The 14,579-nt window shown below is 36.0% G+C and overlaps 1 protein-coding gene across 5 annotated transcripts in view; it reads left to right on the top strand.

Annotated features, from left to right (window-relative positions):
* The window catches only part of ICE2 (interactor of little elongation complex ELL subunit 2), a 62,305-nt gene that overhangs the window by 8,887 nt on the left and 38,839 nt on the right, over positions 1-14,579 (top strand). For 4 of the 5 annotated variants that reach the window (XM_036034268.1, XM_036034281.1, XM_036034266.1 and 1 more), the window contains 2 exons: positions 2,294-2,555; positions 3,632-3,751. In XM_036034268.1, the coding sequence (XP_035890161.1) occupies positions 2,294-2,555; positions 3,632-3,751 (382 nt within the window). The remainder of the gene's footprint in view (positions 1-2,293; positions 2,556-3,631; positions 3,752-14,579) is intronic. The other variant, XM_036034286.1, reaches the window with a different exon arrangement.

The raw sequence follows: 14,579 nt of genomic DNA, 5'->3' as shown, positions 1-14,579 counted from the left end.
TATTTCCTGCTTGTCCCACTCTCCCTCTGAATTCCTGATCTTGATGTCCTTAGGATTCTGCCCAGTTGCCTATTCAGTGTGTTTAGTTTGCTAACCTGAGAGCTCCACAGTCACACTGTATTGATGTACATATTTCACTTTCTTTCTTCCCCATTCATTTTATCTGCTTGATTATAAGGTCCTAGAAAGTAGAGATTGTATCATGCTCAATATTAGTTGTATCTCTAGTACCCAATATACGTCTGGCATATGGTAGTCACTCAATAAATATTAATTAATGGAGGAATAAAGAATGAATCAACAGACATTCCTCTTTCTCATTACTTTTCCTTTCTCTTGGGTTATCATTGTTAAATTTGGAACAAATATACGGAATAATTACTGTCATAGAAATTAGAGTTATTGAGGCTAAGAAAATTTAGTGTGTATGTGTGTGTAACCAAGTGAACCAGGGCTTGTCCATGTGGTGCCTTGATGAATGACCCAACAATTAGTGTTGGTGGAAACAGGCTTTTATTTACAGGATTCCTACCTTGGGGGGCTGAGAGCACTCCTGCTCAGAGCCCTGCTGTTCCACGACCCAGCATTTTCCTTGCTTCCCAAAAGGCTATAAGCCAGAACCATGCCCAGAAGTTCCCTATGTCCCTATCTGTTCTTAAGCTAGCTGTGCAAACAGGTCTCCATCTCCTCTGGACGGTTCTCTTGTGGGTTTCAGAGTCTCCATCCTCTTGCAGCAGCTCTCTCCTTCATGATCTGGGGTACATTGTCCTCAGCCTCCACATAAAGTTCAGGGGTACATGTGCCATGTTACACTGGATCATGGTGGAGTCCAGAGAGGCAAATGTCCTAAGAGAGTGACTTCTCCATACATCCTTCACAGAAGCAGAAGTCTGCAGCTCAGCAGACCCATTTTGGCTCCAAGCACCTCCCACAAATCCACACTTGGTTAGGCAGGTCCCCGCACAGCTCCATCAGCTCTCTTCTTAACACCCTTTCCTCCTGCATGGTTTCTTCCTCCTCCCTTTCAGACCCCATGGAGGAATTCCTCCTTACTACCCCAGGCTTACATGGCGGAATCCCCTTCTCTTTCAGACTGCCCTTATTTTAAATGCTTGGCCCAGAACTTCCTAAGTGACTTCACATTCCAGTCCCTCCTGTGATGTGCTACATTTGCAAATTCCCCCATATCTTTTACCTTCTTTCAGCTGCCATCTTCAGTCAAGGCAAGAGTTCCCTGTGGCATAGGCATCCAGGGTGGGCATCCACTTCCCCTGGCTATGTCATGGGTCATTTGACTCTCTGAAAGCCACTTACACCTTTTGCCCAGGGCAGTGGCATAGCTATTAACTTGCAACAGTTATGCAAAATATCTTAAACACCATATCTGTATTGTCTACCTCCCCCAACCACTGTTTGTGGGGAGTATATCAGGGGCTGCACCCCATTACATGTATACTTTAAAACTTAATTAAAATGTAGATTATAACAGCTGAATATCAGGAATAAAGACAGTATGAACAAGATAATAAATTTGTATTCATATACTTCAATTGGAGTGGTAAGGTGCTTTTTCCAAAATTGGGGATAGCTTTTCGTAAACAAATATGGCAACAGGTTCTCTAGCTACTCACTCCAGTGCATTTCATTATAGATATGCCAAGGTTCTCTTTTGCATCCACACAAAGCATAAGGACATTTCCATGGATTTAGCCATGTACACGAGTGCTAGAGGATTATACAACTTAATATTTTTTATAAAATATGACATACAGGTGGAATTTTCTCTTTAATTCTTGAGATAATTGAAGCAGAGGAAACCAGAGAATTAGAGTCTCAGTGGATTGGTTAACTTCAAGCCTGTGAGCATATCATAACCTGCTCTCTGGCTTTTGTTCATCATAGTAAGTGATATATTTTATTGAAAAATTTAATAAGCATTGTAAAGCAACTAAAATGTAAACATGAAATACCTGCATATATAATTGGCAAGAGTGATTTACCGCTCTTCAATACAGGGAAAAAACTTTCAAATTGAGTAACTTGTCAAAGGAATATGCCTCTTCCTTTCCATCAGATAATTGAAGGTGAGCTTGTAATGCGATCCTATCCTGCAGAATACTTAATTTACACAAAATAGCTAGACATCAGAATGCAGGTGGCAAAGTTAGATAATAATTCAGAATGTACTGTGTTAATCATGCTACATTCTCCCTGGTGATTAAGAATCATAAAGTTCCATGATAGTAATCTTCATGTGAAAAGCACATATTTGTAAATTGTATTTTTTTTCCAGGCGTATGGGAGAAAATTTGAATGCATCAGCAAGTTCTGTAGAAAATGAGCCAGCAGTTAGTACAGCAACTCAAGCAAAGGAAAAAGTTAAAACCACAGTTGGAATGGTTCTTCTTCCAAAACCAAGAGTTCCTTATCCTCGTTTCTCTCGTTTCTCACAGAGAGAGCAGAGGACTTATGTGGACCTCTTGGTTAAGTACTCAAAAATTCCTGCTAACTCCAAAGCTATTGGAATAAATAAAAATGACTACCTGCAGTATTTGGTATGTGTTCTGTTCTTCAACTTCAGTAAAAAACATGCTTAAAAGTTAGGAAACGTTTTAAATTTGCTTTTATGTTTTACAAGGGGGCGAATGGAGCAGAGGAGAGTGGTGGAGGGGGAAATGGAGAAAACTGTACTTGAACAACAATAAAAATTTAAAAACAAATAAAAATCATAAAAACAAAAGTGGACAATGTAAGGAGATTAATTGATGGACAAAATGGTGCCGTAAGCCTTTCATTGGTTGTGGTACAGTTCAGGCAGGTTGCTCTTGTTCTGAGCATATTTCTCTCCAGTTCATCTTAAGTACTGGTAGTAGAGCTTTGCATGGGTCCGGGAACCAAGTCAAAATTTTTATTACTTTAATTAAGTAGTTTCCAAATTCTCAACTATATAAATGATGCTGTACTGACATCATTGTTGTAAACTCTGCTTATATCTATGATTGTTTCCTTAAGATAAAGTTTTTAAAATAAGCCTGCCATATCAAGAGCTATCAAGGCTTTGATATGCATTTACCCATGGGTAAATTGCTCTACAAAAAGTTTAAACCAATTTCTTTTTACCACCATTGTATGGAAGGGTTTTTTTGTTTTCGTTTGGTTTTCAGTATCTTCACTAATACTGGGCATTACCTTTGTTCTCCTCTCATTCAATAGGGTGAAATGGTGATCCCTTGTTTTTCATTAATTTACAGTGATTGCTAATAAAATATTTCTCATGTGTTTATAAGCCATTTCTGTTTCTTCTTTTGTAATTTACCTATTCATTTTGTTTGCTCATTTTTCCATTTGGGGTGGTATTTGTTGTTGTTAATTAAGAACATTTTATAAAATAAGCTTACTAATTCCAAAGTGTATATTGTAGTATTAGTCATTTTCTTTTCTTTTTTTGAAGAGTTTTTAGTAACAAGTGTGTCATTATTGTATAATATTTTAATTAGCCTTTTGTTTGTGATTTTTGCTTTGGATGTGATACTTTTAATTACTCTTTAATTCCAACTTATTACAGCAGTGATTGAGGTGATCATTTTTAACCAAACTGCTTATTCTACATGTCTACTTTTTTAAAAACTAGGATATGAAAAAACACGTGAACGAAGAAGTTACTGAATTCTTAAAGTTTTTACAGAATTCTGCAAAGAAATGTGCACAGGATTATAATATGCTTTCTGATGATGCACGTCTCTTCACAGAGGTAAAAAAACAAAAAACAAAAACTAACATTTACTTAAATTGCTGAGTAATAGGCAATAGCAGCATTTTAAAGTGTGTGATGATCCTGTCAAATGCATATGGAATTTAGAGATCAAATAGTTTTTTATGATGTATGTGAATAATAGAAAAATTATGCTAATGTGTCAAAATCATGTACTATAGTATATTCTTTTTTTCTTTTACTGATCCAGCTACTGTATTTGAGAGTTAATATTTTACTCACATGGATGCTTTGATCTGAGGCAATGATTTCCTTTATGAGGTAATGGGTATTTAAGGAGTTAACTTTAGTCATTAAAAATCTAAATGGTCCTTTAAAACTTAGTCACATAAATTTGTATTTATTATCTTTGTGGTAACCAGCTACCAAATGATAATTTTCAACTGTGAGTGCATTTTTTATATAATACATGTAAATTTATTGGTAAATCATGTAAGTCACTCTGCCTTTATACCTAACCATCATTCAGTGGGCCTGGAAGAAATTTAGAGTAAGCTACTTAAGTAATTACTATTAATATATGCAGTTGACCTTTAACACAACACAGGGGTTAGCTTTAGCAACCCCCCACACACACACATAACACACACAGTCAAAAATTTGTCTATAACTTTTAACTCTCCAGAAACTTACCTATTAATAGCCTACTGTTGACCCAGTAGCCTTACCAGTAATATAAACAGTTGATTATACATTTTGTATGTTACATGTATCATAAACTATATTCTCGCAGTAAAGTTACCTAGAGAAAAGAAAATGTTATTAAGAAATTCATAAGGAAAAGAAAATACATTTATATTATTTATTGAAAAAAATTCACATATAAGTGGACCCATGCATTTCAAACCCATGTTGTTCAGGGTCATCTGTATTATGTGTAGAGTTCATCTACCACACCAACACCAGTCTGGATTTTTCCTTTAGGCCTTTAAAACTGGTCACCGTACACAACAGTGTGATACACCTAACACTATTGAACTCTACACTTAAAAATGGTTAAGATGAGTTCCGGCCAAGATGGAGGCATAAGTAGAAACCCTTTGCTTCCTCACACAACCAAAAGGAGGATAACAAGCAATCTAAAATCAATAAACGACCAAAACTGCCAGAAAATCAAATTGCATGGAACTCCGACAATCAAGGAATTAAAGAAAAAATCAACCAGAACAACCAGACCGGCAGCCCCAAGGCGCAACAAAGAGAGTTACCCTGTCTGGGTGAATACCTAAGGGCCCACCCCCTTACAATCTATCAGCTGCGCCAAGACAAAGAAATATGGACCAAATGAAAGAAACAGAGCAAAACCTCAGAACTAAGTGATGAGGAGATTGCTAGCCTATCCAGTGGAGAATTTAAATCCCTGGTAATCAAAATGCTCACAGACCTGATTGATCTTGGTTGAAAAATGCAAGAACAAATGAAAGATACCCAAACTGAAGTAAAGCAAAATATTCAGGGAACCAACAGTGACAAGAGGGAAACCAGGATTCAAAGCAACGATTTGGAACAAAAGGGAGAAATAAACATCCAACTGGATCAGAACGAAGAATCAAGAATCCAAAAAAATGAAGAGAGGCTGAGGACTTTCTGGGACAACCTGAAACATTCCAATATGCAAATTATAGGCGTGCCAGAAGGAGAAGAACAACAGCAAGAAATTGAAAACTTACTTGAACAAATAATGAAGGAAAACTTCCCCAATCTGGCAAAGGAAATAGACTTCCAGGAAGCCCAGAGAATCCTAAAGAATTTGGACCCAAAGAAGTTGGACCCAAAGAAGAGCACACCAAGGCACATCATCGTTAAGTTACCCAAGATTAAAGACAAAGAGAAAATCGTAAAAGCAGCAAGAGAAAAGGAGACAGTTACCTATAAAGGAGTTCCTATAAGACCATCAGCTGATTTCTCAAAAGAAATCTTACAGGCAAGAAAGGGCTGGAGAGAAGTATTTGAAGTCATGAAAGGCAAGGACCTACATCCAAGATGACTCTATCCAGCAAAGCTTTCATTTAGAATGGAGGGGCAGATAAAGTGCTTCCCAGATAAGGTCAAGTTAAAGGAGTTCATCATCACCAAGTCATGATTATATGAAATGTTAAAGGGACTTATGTAATAAAAACAAGATTAAAACTATGAACAGTAAAATGACAACAAACTCACAACTATCAACAAATGAACCTAAAAGAAAAGAAAAACAATGAAAACAAAAAGTAAGCAAGCAACCAGAACAGGGACGGAATCAGAGAAATGGACATCACATGGAGGGAGTTCAGTGGGGAGGGGGAAGGGAGGAATGGGGGGGAAGGTACAGGGAAGAAGAGGCATAATTAATAGCCATGAAATAGATGGGGAGAGATAAAAAATGGTATAGGAAACAGATGACTCAAAAGAACTTATATGTACAAGCCATGGACATGAACTAAGGGGGGATACAGGAGGGTTGGGGGGGTAAGGGTGGAGGGGGGATAAACGGGGAAAAATTGGGAAAACTATAATAGCATAATCAGTAAAAAATACCTTAAAAATAGTTAAGATGTTAAGGTTTGTGTGTATTTTATTACAATTTGTTAAGATTTTTATTTATTTTAGAGAGAAGGGAAGGGAGGGAGAAAGAGAGAAACATTGATGTTTGGTTGCTTGTCGCACACCCCCAACTGGGGACCTGGCCCACAACCCAGGCATGTGCCCTGACTGGGAGCAGAATGGGTGACCCTTTGGTTGGCAGGCCAGTACTCAATCCACTGAGCCACACCAGCCAGGGCTTGTTACAATTGTTTAAAAATTAGGTTACTGGATTTTTAAAACCCTTTTTAGGATGAAATTTTGTTGTTAGTATGAACCAGGAGAATGATTCTGCTAAATAAGAAGAATTCCACTTTTATTTTCTCTGAACTTAAATGTAATATACTCAGTGTCATGTTTTTTCCATGTGGAAGAGGAGCTGTAGCTTTACTATTTTAATAATGCTTTTGAAATTATCAGAATGATAGTTGTAAAAATAAATTATATCTCTTCATTTCACTGGTTTAAAATGTCTCCTTACCTCATCAGGAAGAGACAGTCTGCACAGATCAGCCCCCAAGCCCCAGGCTGCTTGTTTTCTACCTACCTTACTCCAGGTGGTTCCGTATCAGTCTTCTGGCCTCTGTGTTTCTTGAATACTCCAAAAGACCTTTGTCTGTTTCCAACTTTCTGACAAGCTGTTCCCCAGATACCTGCATGGATTAGTACCTTTATCCCTTCAGGTCTCTCTCTGTTCAGATGCCAACTATCAATAAAGGATGTTCCTAATTACCTTCTAAAAAATAACATCACCCTTAGTGTTTGCTTTACCATGTTTTATTTTTGTTTATTATCTTTCTTCACAGTGCCTATAAGTAAGTATTCTTCTGTGCACTGCTATGTTCCCAATGATGGGAATAATGCCTGGCATACAACAAGTGCGCAGGTGTTCAGTGTAATTATTAAAGTGAATATAAAAATGTTTATTAACAGAGTACCCTATTTGGTACCTAACAATCAACATTATGTCATTTTTTTTTAATTTTTAAAAATATATTTTATTGATTATGCTATTATAGTAGTCCCATCCCCCCACTTTATTCCCCTCCACCCCACTTCCCACCTTCATCCCTCCCCCAGCCCTTAGTTCATGTCCATGGGTCATACATCTAAGTTTTTTGGCTTCTTCATTTCCCATACTATTCTTAATCTCCCCTGTCTATTGTGAACCTACCATTTATGCTACATATTTCCTGTACCTTTTCCCCCATTCCCCTTCACCCCCCTCCCTGCTGATAACCCTCCATATGGTCTCCACCTCTGTGATTCTGTTCCTGTTCTGGTTGTTTGCTTAGTTTGTTTTTGTTTTTAGGTTTGGTTGATGATAGTTGTGAGTTTGTTGTCATTTTACTGTTCATAGTTTTGATCATCTTTTTTTCTTAGATAAGTCCCTTTAACATTTGATATAATAAGGGCTTGGTGATGATGAACTCCTTTAATTTGACCTTATCTGGGAAGCACTTTATCTGCCCCTCCATTCTAAATGAAAGCTTTGTTGGTCAGAGTAATTTTGGATGTAGGTCCTTGCCTTTCATCACTTTGAGTACTTCTTTCCAGCCCCTCCTTGCCTGCAAGGTTTCTTTTGAGAAATCAGCTGACGGTCTTATGGGAACCCCTTTGTAGGTAACTGTCTCCTTTTCTCTTGCTGCTTTTAAGATTCTGTCCTTATCTTGGGTAATGTAATTATGATGTGCTTTGGTGTGTGCTTCCTTGGGTCCAACTTCTTTGGGACTCTCTGAGCATCATGGATTTCCTAGAAGTCTATTTCCTTTTCAGATTGGGGAATTTCTCCATTATTTTTTCAGATAAGTTTTGGATTTATTGCTCTTCCTCCTCTCCTTCTGGCACCCCTATGATTTGGATGTTGGAATATTTAAAGTTGTCCTGGAGGTTCCTAAGCCTCTCCCCCCTTTTTTTTCATTCTTTTTTCTTCATTCTGTTCTGATTGAATTTATATCTTCCTTCTGGTCTGAAGCATTGATTTGAGTCCTGGTTTCCTTCCAGTCACTCTTAGTTCCCTGTTCATTTTCCTTTATTTCACTTCACATAGCCTTTACTTTTTCCTGTATTTTGTGTATGTCTTGTTTTTTTTAGCCAGATTGACTTGTCAAAGCATGTCATCTCAAAATTTATATTTTACATCTCCACCCCAAAGATTCACTGGTATTTTTAACACTTACTTACTGTTTTAAAATTTTAGTTTTATGTTATGAAATGTAATGTACTTATGGAAAACTTATAGAACAAATATATATAGGTTAACAAAGAACTATACAGTGAGCACTTACATGTAATATAATTACATTTCCATGTGATTCTTTTCCAAATCAAGAACTACAACATCACCAGTAACCCAGAAGCCCCCTGTGTATCTTTCCTGGATAATCGCATTCTCCTTCATTGAAGAGATCATCACTGTCCCAGATGTGGTGCTGATAATTTTCTGTGCCTTTTTTTTTTTTTAATTTTCTGGTCGTTCTTTAATCTCTCTTAGCTGTTTTTGAACTTTACATGAACAGAATTATTTTACTCTTTCATGTGAACAGAATTGTTTCTTCTTTCACTATTATGATTGTGAGATTCATACGTATGTGTGTAGTTATAGTTCATTCATGGTCATTTCTGCACATTATTCCATTTTATGAATAAAGTACAGTTTATTCTGTTGATCAGAATTTGGGTAGTTTCCATTTTGGAGCTATTTTAAGCAGTGTTCCTATGCAAATTCTTATACTTTTCTCTTGGTGCACATGTACACACATTTCTACCAGGCATAAAATTATGAATGGAATTGTTGGGTTATAGAAAATGCATTATCTTCAACTTTATCATATATGTAATGTCAAACTTTTTCCAAGGTAATTTTACCACTTTACATTCCATCTATCAGTTTATGAGAGTTTTGTTGCTCCATGTCCTCAACATTTGATAGTTAAAATCATCTTAGTTTTAGCCAATATAGAGGCTATGGTACTATATACTTAATAAGATTGTGCACCTTTTCTTACGCATAGTGTTCATTTCTTGTGAATTGACTGTTCCAGTTTTGCACTTTTATGGATTTCCTATTTTTTTTATATGTGGGAGTCCTCTGTATATTTAAATAAAAAATTTTATAGGTTATATACTATGTTGGAAGGGTTTTTTTTTATTTTGATAAAAGTTTCTTTTAATCTACAAGCTCCCCCTCCATCCCCTTCTTTTTCTGCAACCTCATCTTTTCAGGAACCTGGGTCATTTGACCTGTGGAGTTTCCCCCAGCAGAGTATAATTGCATATTCATGATGATATTCAACACATCCTTTTTTTTCTGTATTTCTTACAAATCGTCATTGGGATCCAGGAGCTTGATTAGAATTAGAATTAGTCTTGCCAAAGGGGTTGAGCACACAATTTGTGGTGTATTCTTTAATTAGGTGACACATTATATCCCGCTGTTTCTTTTTGTGTGATGTTCCATACCTAGATCCATTCGTTTACTGGGGTTTGCAAAATTGTAGATTCTAATTGCTTTATTTTTATTTATTAGAATAATTTTATTAAGACATGTTTTCCCTCATCTGCTCTTTGGTTTCCCACTTCCTATAGCAGGGAAAAAAAGATAGATTATTTCCCTTTATATACCAGTTTTGAAAAAATTCATAGGTTCCTTCTTCAATGGTGAACAGTGTTTATTTTTTAAATATTAAATATTGGAATTAAACCTATTTAGTGGGTTCTAGTCCACTGCAAGCATCCTTTTTGAAGCTTAAATAATGCCAACTTTGGTCAGCTGACAAGCTCTGCATGCTGACTTTTGAGCCCTTGTGAGTCACTCTTGTCCTCTTTGAGGCTCACTTTGAACACCATCTCTCCAGCTCTAGACCCAGCCATTTTCCGGAGCCCTTGTTGTTGTTTGCTTGCTTGTTTGTTTGTTTTGTTGTGGTTTTAAGTGGGGAATGGTTATTTCAAGGCTGCAGTCTGGGCACTAGGGATGCTCATTGCTCCTGGGTTCATGGAGCTAGGAGATATATATTTAAAGGAAAAATAACAATACTAGTACTAACACTAATAAGGGATTACTGAAAACAGTTTGAAAAAAATTTTTGTGTGTTCTCCCTACTCTCCTCTACTTTCTCTAAAAGTTTATACTACTACATTTATATCATTACATACTAAATAATCTGCATTTTAATTCACATTCAATTTTTTAAATAGATTTTATTGAGGTATAATTTCCATGTAAGTATTCATTTTAAGTGCATGTATGTGAGTTTTGACAAATGTGTACACACGTGTAGCCCTGACCATAATCATGATATGACATATTCCTAACACCTTAAAACGATCTCTGTGCCTCTCCCATCGTGGCCTCAGGAAGCCACCAGTGGGCTTTCTGTCACCATGGATTAGATTTGCCTTTTCTAGAGATTCATGAAAATTGAGTCACATGCAGTGTCTACTCTTTTGTATCTGGCTTCTTTGTCATTCAGGGTTTTTTGGATATTCATTCACATTGATACAAGTATCCATAATTGTTCCTTTTTGTTTTATATTTTTTACACAAAAAGTGATTTATCAGTTCAACTGTTGATGAACATTTGTGTTATTTCCATTTTGGGGCAATTATGAATAAAGCTACTATGCACATTCTTGTACAAGGTGTTTTGGGGACATATGTTTTCATTTTGGGTAAATAACTAGGGGTAGAATTTTTAAATCATATGACAAATGTTAAATTACATTTTATTGAATATTTTAAAAGTATTTATTTCTAGAGAGCAGGAGGGAAAGAGAGTGGGGGAGAAACATGGATGTCAGAGACCAACACCAATCGGTTGCCTTTCCCGTGTCTCTAACCAGTGAACCAGCCTGCAAACCAGGCATGTGCTCTGACTAGGAATCGAACCAGCAACCCTTTGGTTTGCAGAACAATGCTCAACCCACTGAGCCACACCAATCAGGGCAAATGTGGTTATATTTTATCAGAAACTGCCAAACTTTTTCACTGTAGAGGTAACCATCCCTGGCTGATGTGGTTCAGTGGACTGGGCACCGGCCTGCAAACCATAGTAGATGTAACCCTCTCACCAACAACATATGAGCTCCAGTTCTACACTTTTACCAACACTTAGTATTGTTCATCTCTTTTCATTTTAGCCAACCTAATTGGTGTGTAGTGGCATCTCATTATGGTATTAATTTGTATTTCTCTGATAAACAGTGATATTTGAACATTTTTAAGTGCTTACTGGCTTTGTATATATCTTGTGAAAATGTCTTAAAATTTTTTGCTGATTTTATTCGTTTTTATTTCTGAGTCTCAAAAGTTCTTTGTATAGTCTGAATACAAGTCCATTGTATACAGTTTCCTCCCAGTTTGTGACATGCTTTTAAATTTTTTAACAGAATTTCTCAAAAAAACCCCAAAATTTTAATGAAGTTTAATTTTTCAAAATGTTTATGATTATTGCTTTTAGGTGTTCTTGCATGGAAATATTTTCCAATCCCAGGTGGTTCTCTTCTGGGGTCACTTTTACTCTTTTACTCTGTCCCACATCCTCCCCCCCCCCACCTCTGGGACTTTATCAATATCTGGAGACATAATTGGTTGTCACACTGGAAGACTGATACTAGTATCTACTGACTAGAGGCCGGGGATGCTGCTAAAAATTCTACAATACTCATGACATCCCCACAACAAAAAATTACCCAGCCCAAAATGTTGATAATGGTTATGTTGAGAAAACCTGATCTTGAGGTTTTATGGTTTTAATTTTTATTTGAATGTCTTTGTTCAAGTTATTTTTTGTGCAATATGTGAGGTTTGGATCAAAGTTTATTTTTCTGTCATATGGATATCTAGTTCTAGAGTAGTGATTTTCAACTAAAGAGTGCTTTTTGCCTCCCAGCAGACATCTGGAGACATTTTTGGTCATCCCAAGTGAGAAAGGAGTACTTCTGGCTTCTAGTGGGTAGAGCCAAGGATGTTGCTCAGTATTCTACAACGTACAGGACAGCCATAAAGAATTATCTGGTCTAAAATGTCAATGGTGGCAATGTTGAGAAACTGTGTCTAAAACTATTGGTTGAAAAAGCTATTCTTTTCTTCATTGAATTGCCTTGTCACCATAGAAATGTGGGTCAGTTTTCTAATTCTGTTCTATTCCATCAATCTATATATGTGACTTTATGCCAATACCTCCTGGTCTTGTAGTAAGTTTTGAAACCATGTGGTGGAAATCCTGCAACTTTGTTCTTTTTTAATAATTGTTTTGGCCCTTATCAGTCCTTTGCATTTCCATGTAAATTTTGGTATTAGCTTGTCAGTTTCTACAAAAATGCTAGGTAGGATTTTCACTGGGATTGCTTTGAATCTATAGAACTTGTATTTTACAAATATCTCAAAATAGTTTAGATTGCCTTTTATCCTTTTTAAAATAAAATCTGATTATCACTTATCTTTTAATTAGAAAGTTTATTCATTTACATTTATTATACTAATTGGTGTATGTGGACTTGCTTGTTATTTCTACTTGTCTTACTTTTTCTAAACAACTTCTTTTACTACTTTTAAAGGAATTGACTCTCCCCACCCCTTCCTTTTCTCCTTTCTGTTGATTTGGCATTTACACATTATTTTGTTTCTTTTTTCTCTTAGGGGTTACCCTTGAATTTTTACATTGAATTTTCCCCCTCATTGAATTACCTCATTACCTTTGATATGTGGGTCATTTTCTCACTCTGTGTTCTATTAAGCTACACCTCCAAAGACCACAGAGCATTTTGACTTTCACCACGTCCTCCTCATTGATACTGTTGTAATGCTGTCTCTTTTTAAGACCCACTTAATATTACTATTTTATACAATGTTTAATTTATCTAATTTTTTGTCTTTTCTTTATTCTCAAATCTACAATCTGAAATCCTCTTCATTATTCCTGAAATGCTGTATGTTCTACATGTTCTTTTGATGAAGTTCTCTTGGTGATAATTCTTTTTTTAATCTGGAAATATATTTATTTTGCTCTCATTCTAGTAAGATTGGTTTTTTTTTTTCTATACATAGTTGTAAGTTGACAGTTTGTTGTATTTCTTAAGATTTGAAAATAAAATTGTACTTTTTCTGGCTCGTGTTATTGCTATTAAAAGTGTTATCTGTTTAAAGTCACTTGTTTTAGGGAATCTATCTTTTCTCTCTAACCTTTATTTTTGGTGTTTTACAGTCTTGTTGCAATGTGATTTTTTTTTTCCTGCTTAGTTCATTTTGTCTTTCTTTCAATTTTTTTTTAGGAACATATTAAATTTCTTTACTAAAACAGTGCTGCCCACCTCATTGGTTATCCTGAAGAGTAAATGAGATATGTCATGTAAAGCATAGTATCTAGAATGTGATAAAGACTCCATGAGTGTTATTAATTGATGCCTTTATCATTAACATTTGCATTATTGTGAGTTCATATCCTTCAATTCTAGAAAATTCCCAGCCATTTTAAATGATTGCTTCTCCTTCATTTTCTCAACACTGTCATTTTGGGATTCCCAAATACTAAGTTTAAACCTCAGTTTTTCTTCAGGTTCTCTTTCTCTCTTTTTTTCTTTTTGGTAAAATATACATAACAGCCCTGACTAGTGTGGCTTGATGGGTTAGACATCATCCTGCAGAGCCAAAGGTCGCTGGTTCAATTCCAGGCAGGGCACATACCTCAGTTGTGGGTTACTTCCATGTTGGGACGTGAATGAGAGGCAACTCATTGATGTTTCTCTGTCACGTAGATGTTTCTCTCCCTTTCTCCCTCCCTTACCCTCTCTAAATAAAGAAAGAAGCAAACATACTATAAAATTTACCACTTCGGCCATTTTTAAGGACAGTTAAATGGCATTAAATATATTCACACTGTTGTGAGTGTATTTCTACAGTCCATCTCCAGAACTTTTTTATCTTCCCAAACCGAAACTCTACTCGTTAAATATGTCATTATTTGCCCCTCCCCTGGCCCCTGGCAACCATTATTCTTTCTTTATAGCTGTATGAATTTGATTTCTCTAAGTATCTCATATACAGTATCTGTCCTTTTGTGATTGGCTCCTTTCACTTAGCATAATGTCACTAAGCTTCAATCGTACAGTGTCAGAATTTCCTTCCTTAAAAAAAATTTTTAATACTCCTAATATAAAATTTGCCATCTTAACCATTTTTAATTTATCTAATTTTAACCATTAGAATTAGATGGCACATCTAATTCTTGACACATTTTTAAGTGTC

This window comes from Phyllostomus discolor, chromosome 1, assembly GCF_004126475.2.
Source record: "Phyllostomus discolor isolate MPI-MPIP mPhyDis1 chromosome 1, mPhyDis1.pri.v3, whole genome shotgun sequence".
NCBI lineage: Eukaryota > Metazoa > Chordata > Mammalia > Chiroptera > Phyllostomidae > Phyllostomus > Phyllostomus discolor.
Note: the sequence above shows the minus strand (reverse complement) of the source record. Positions and strands in the feature narration are given on the sequence as shown.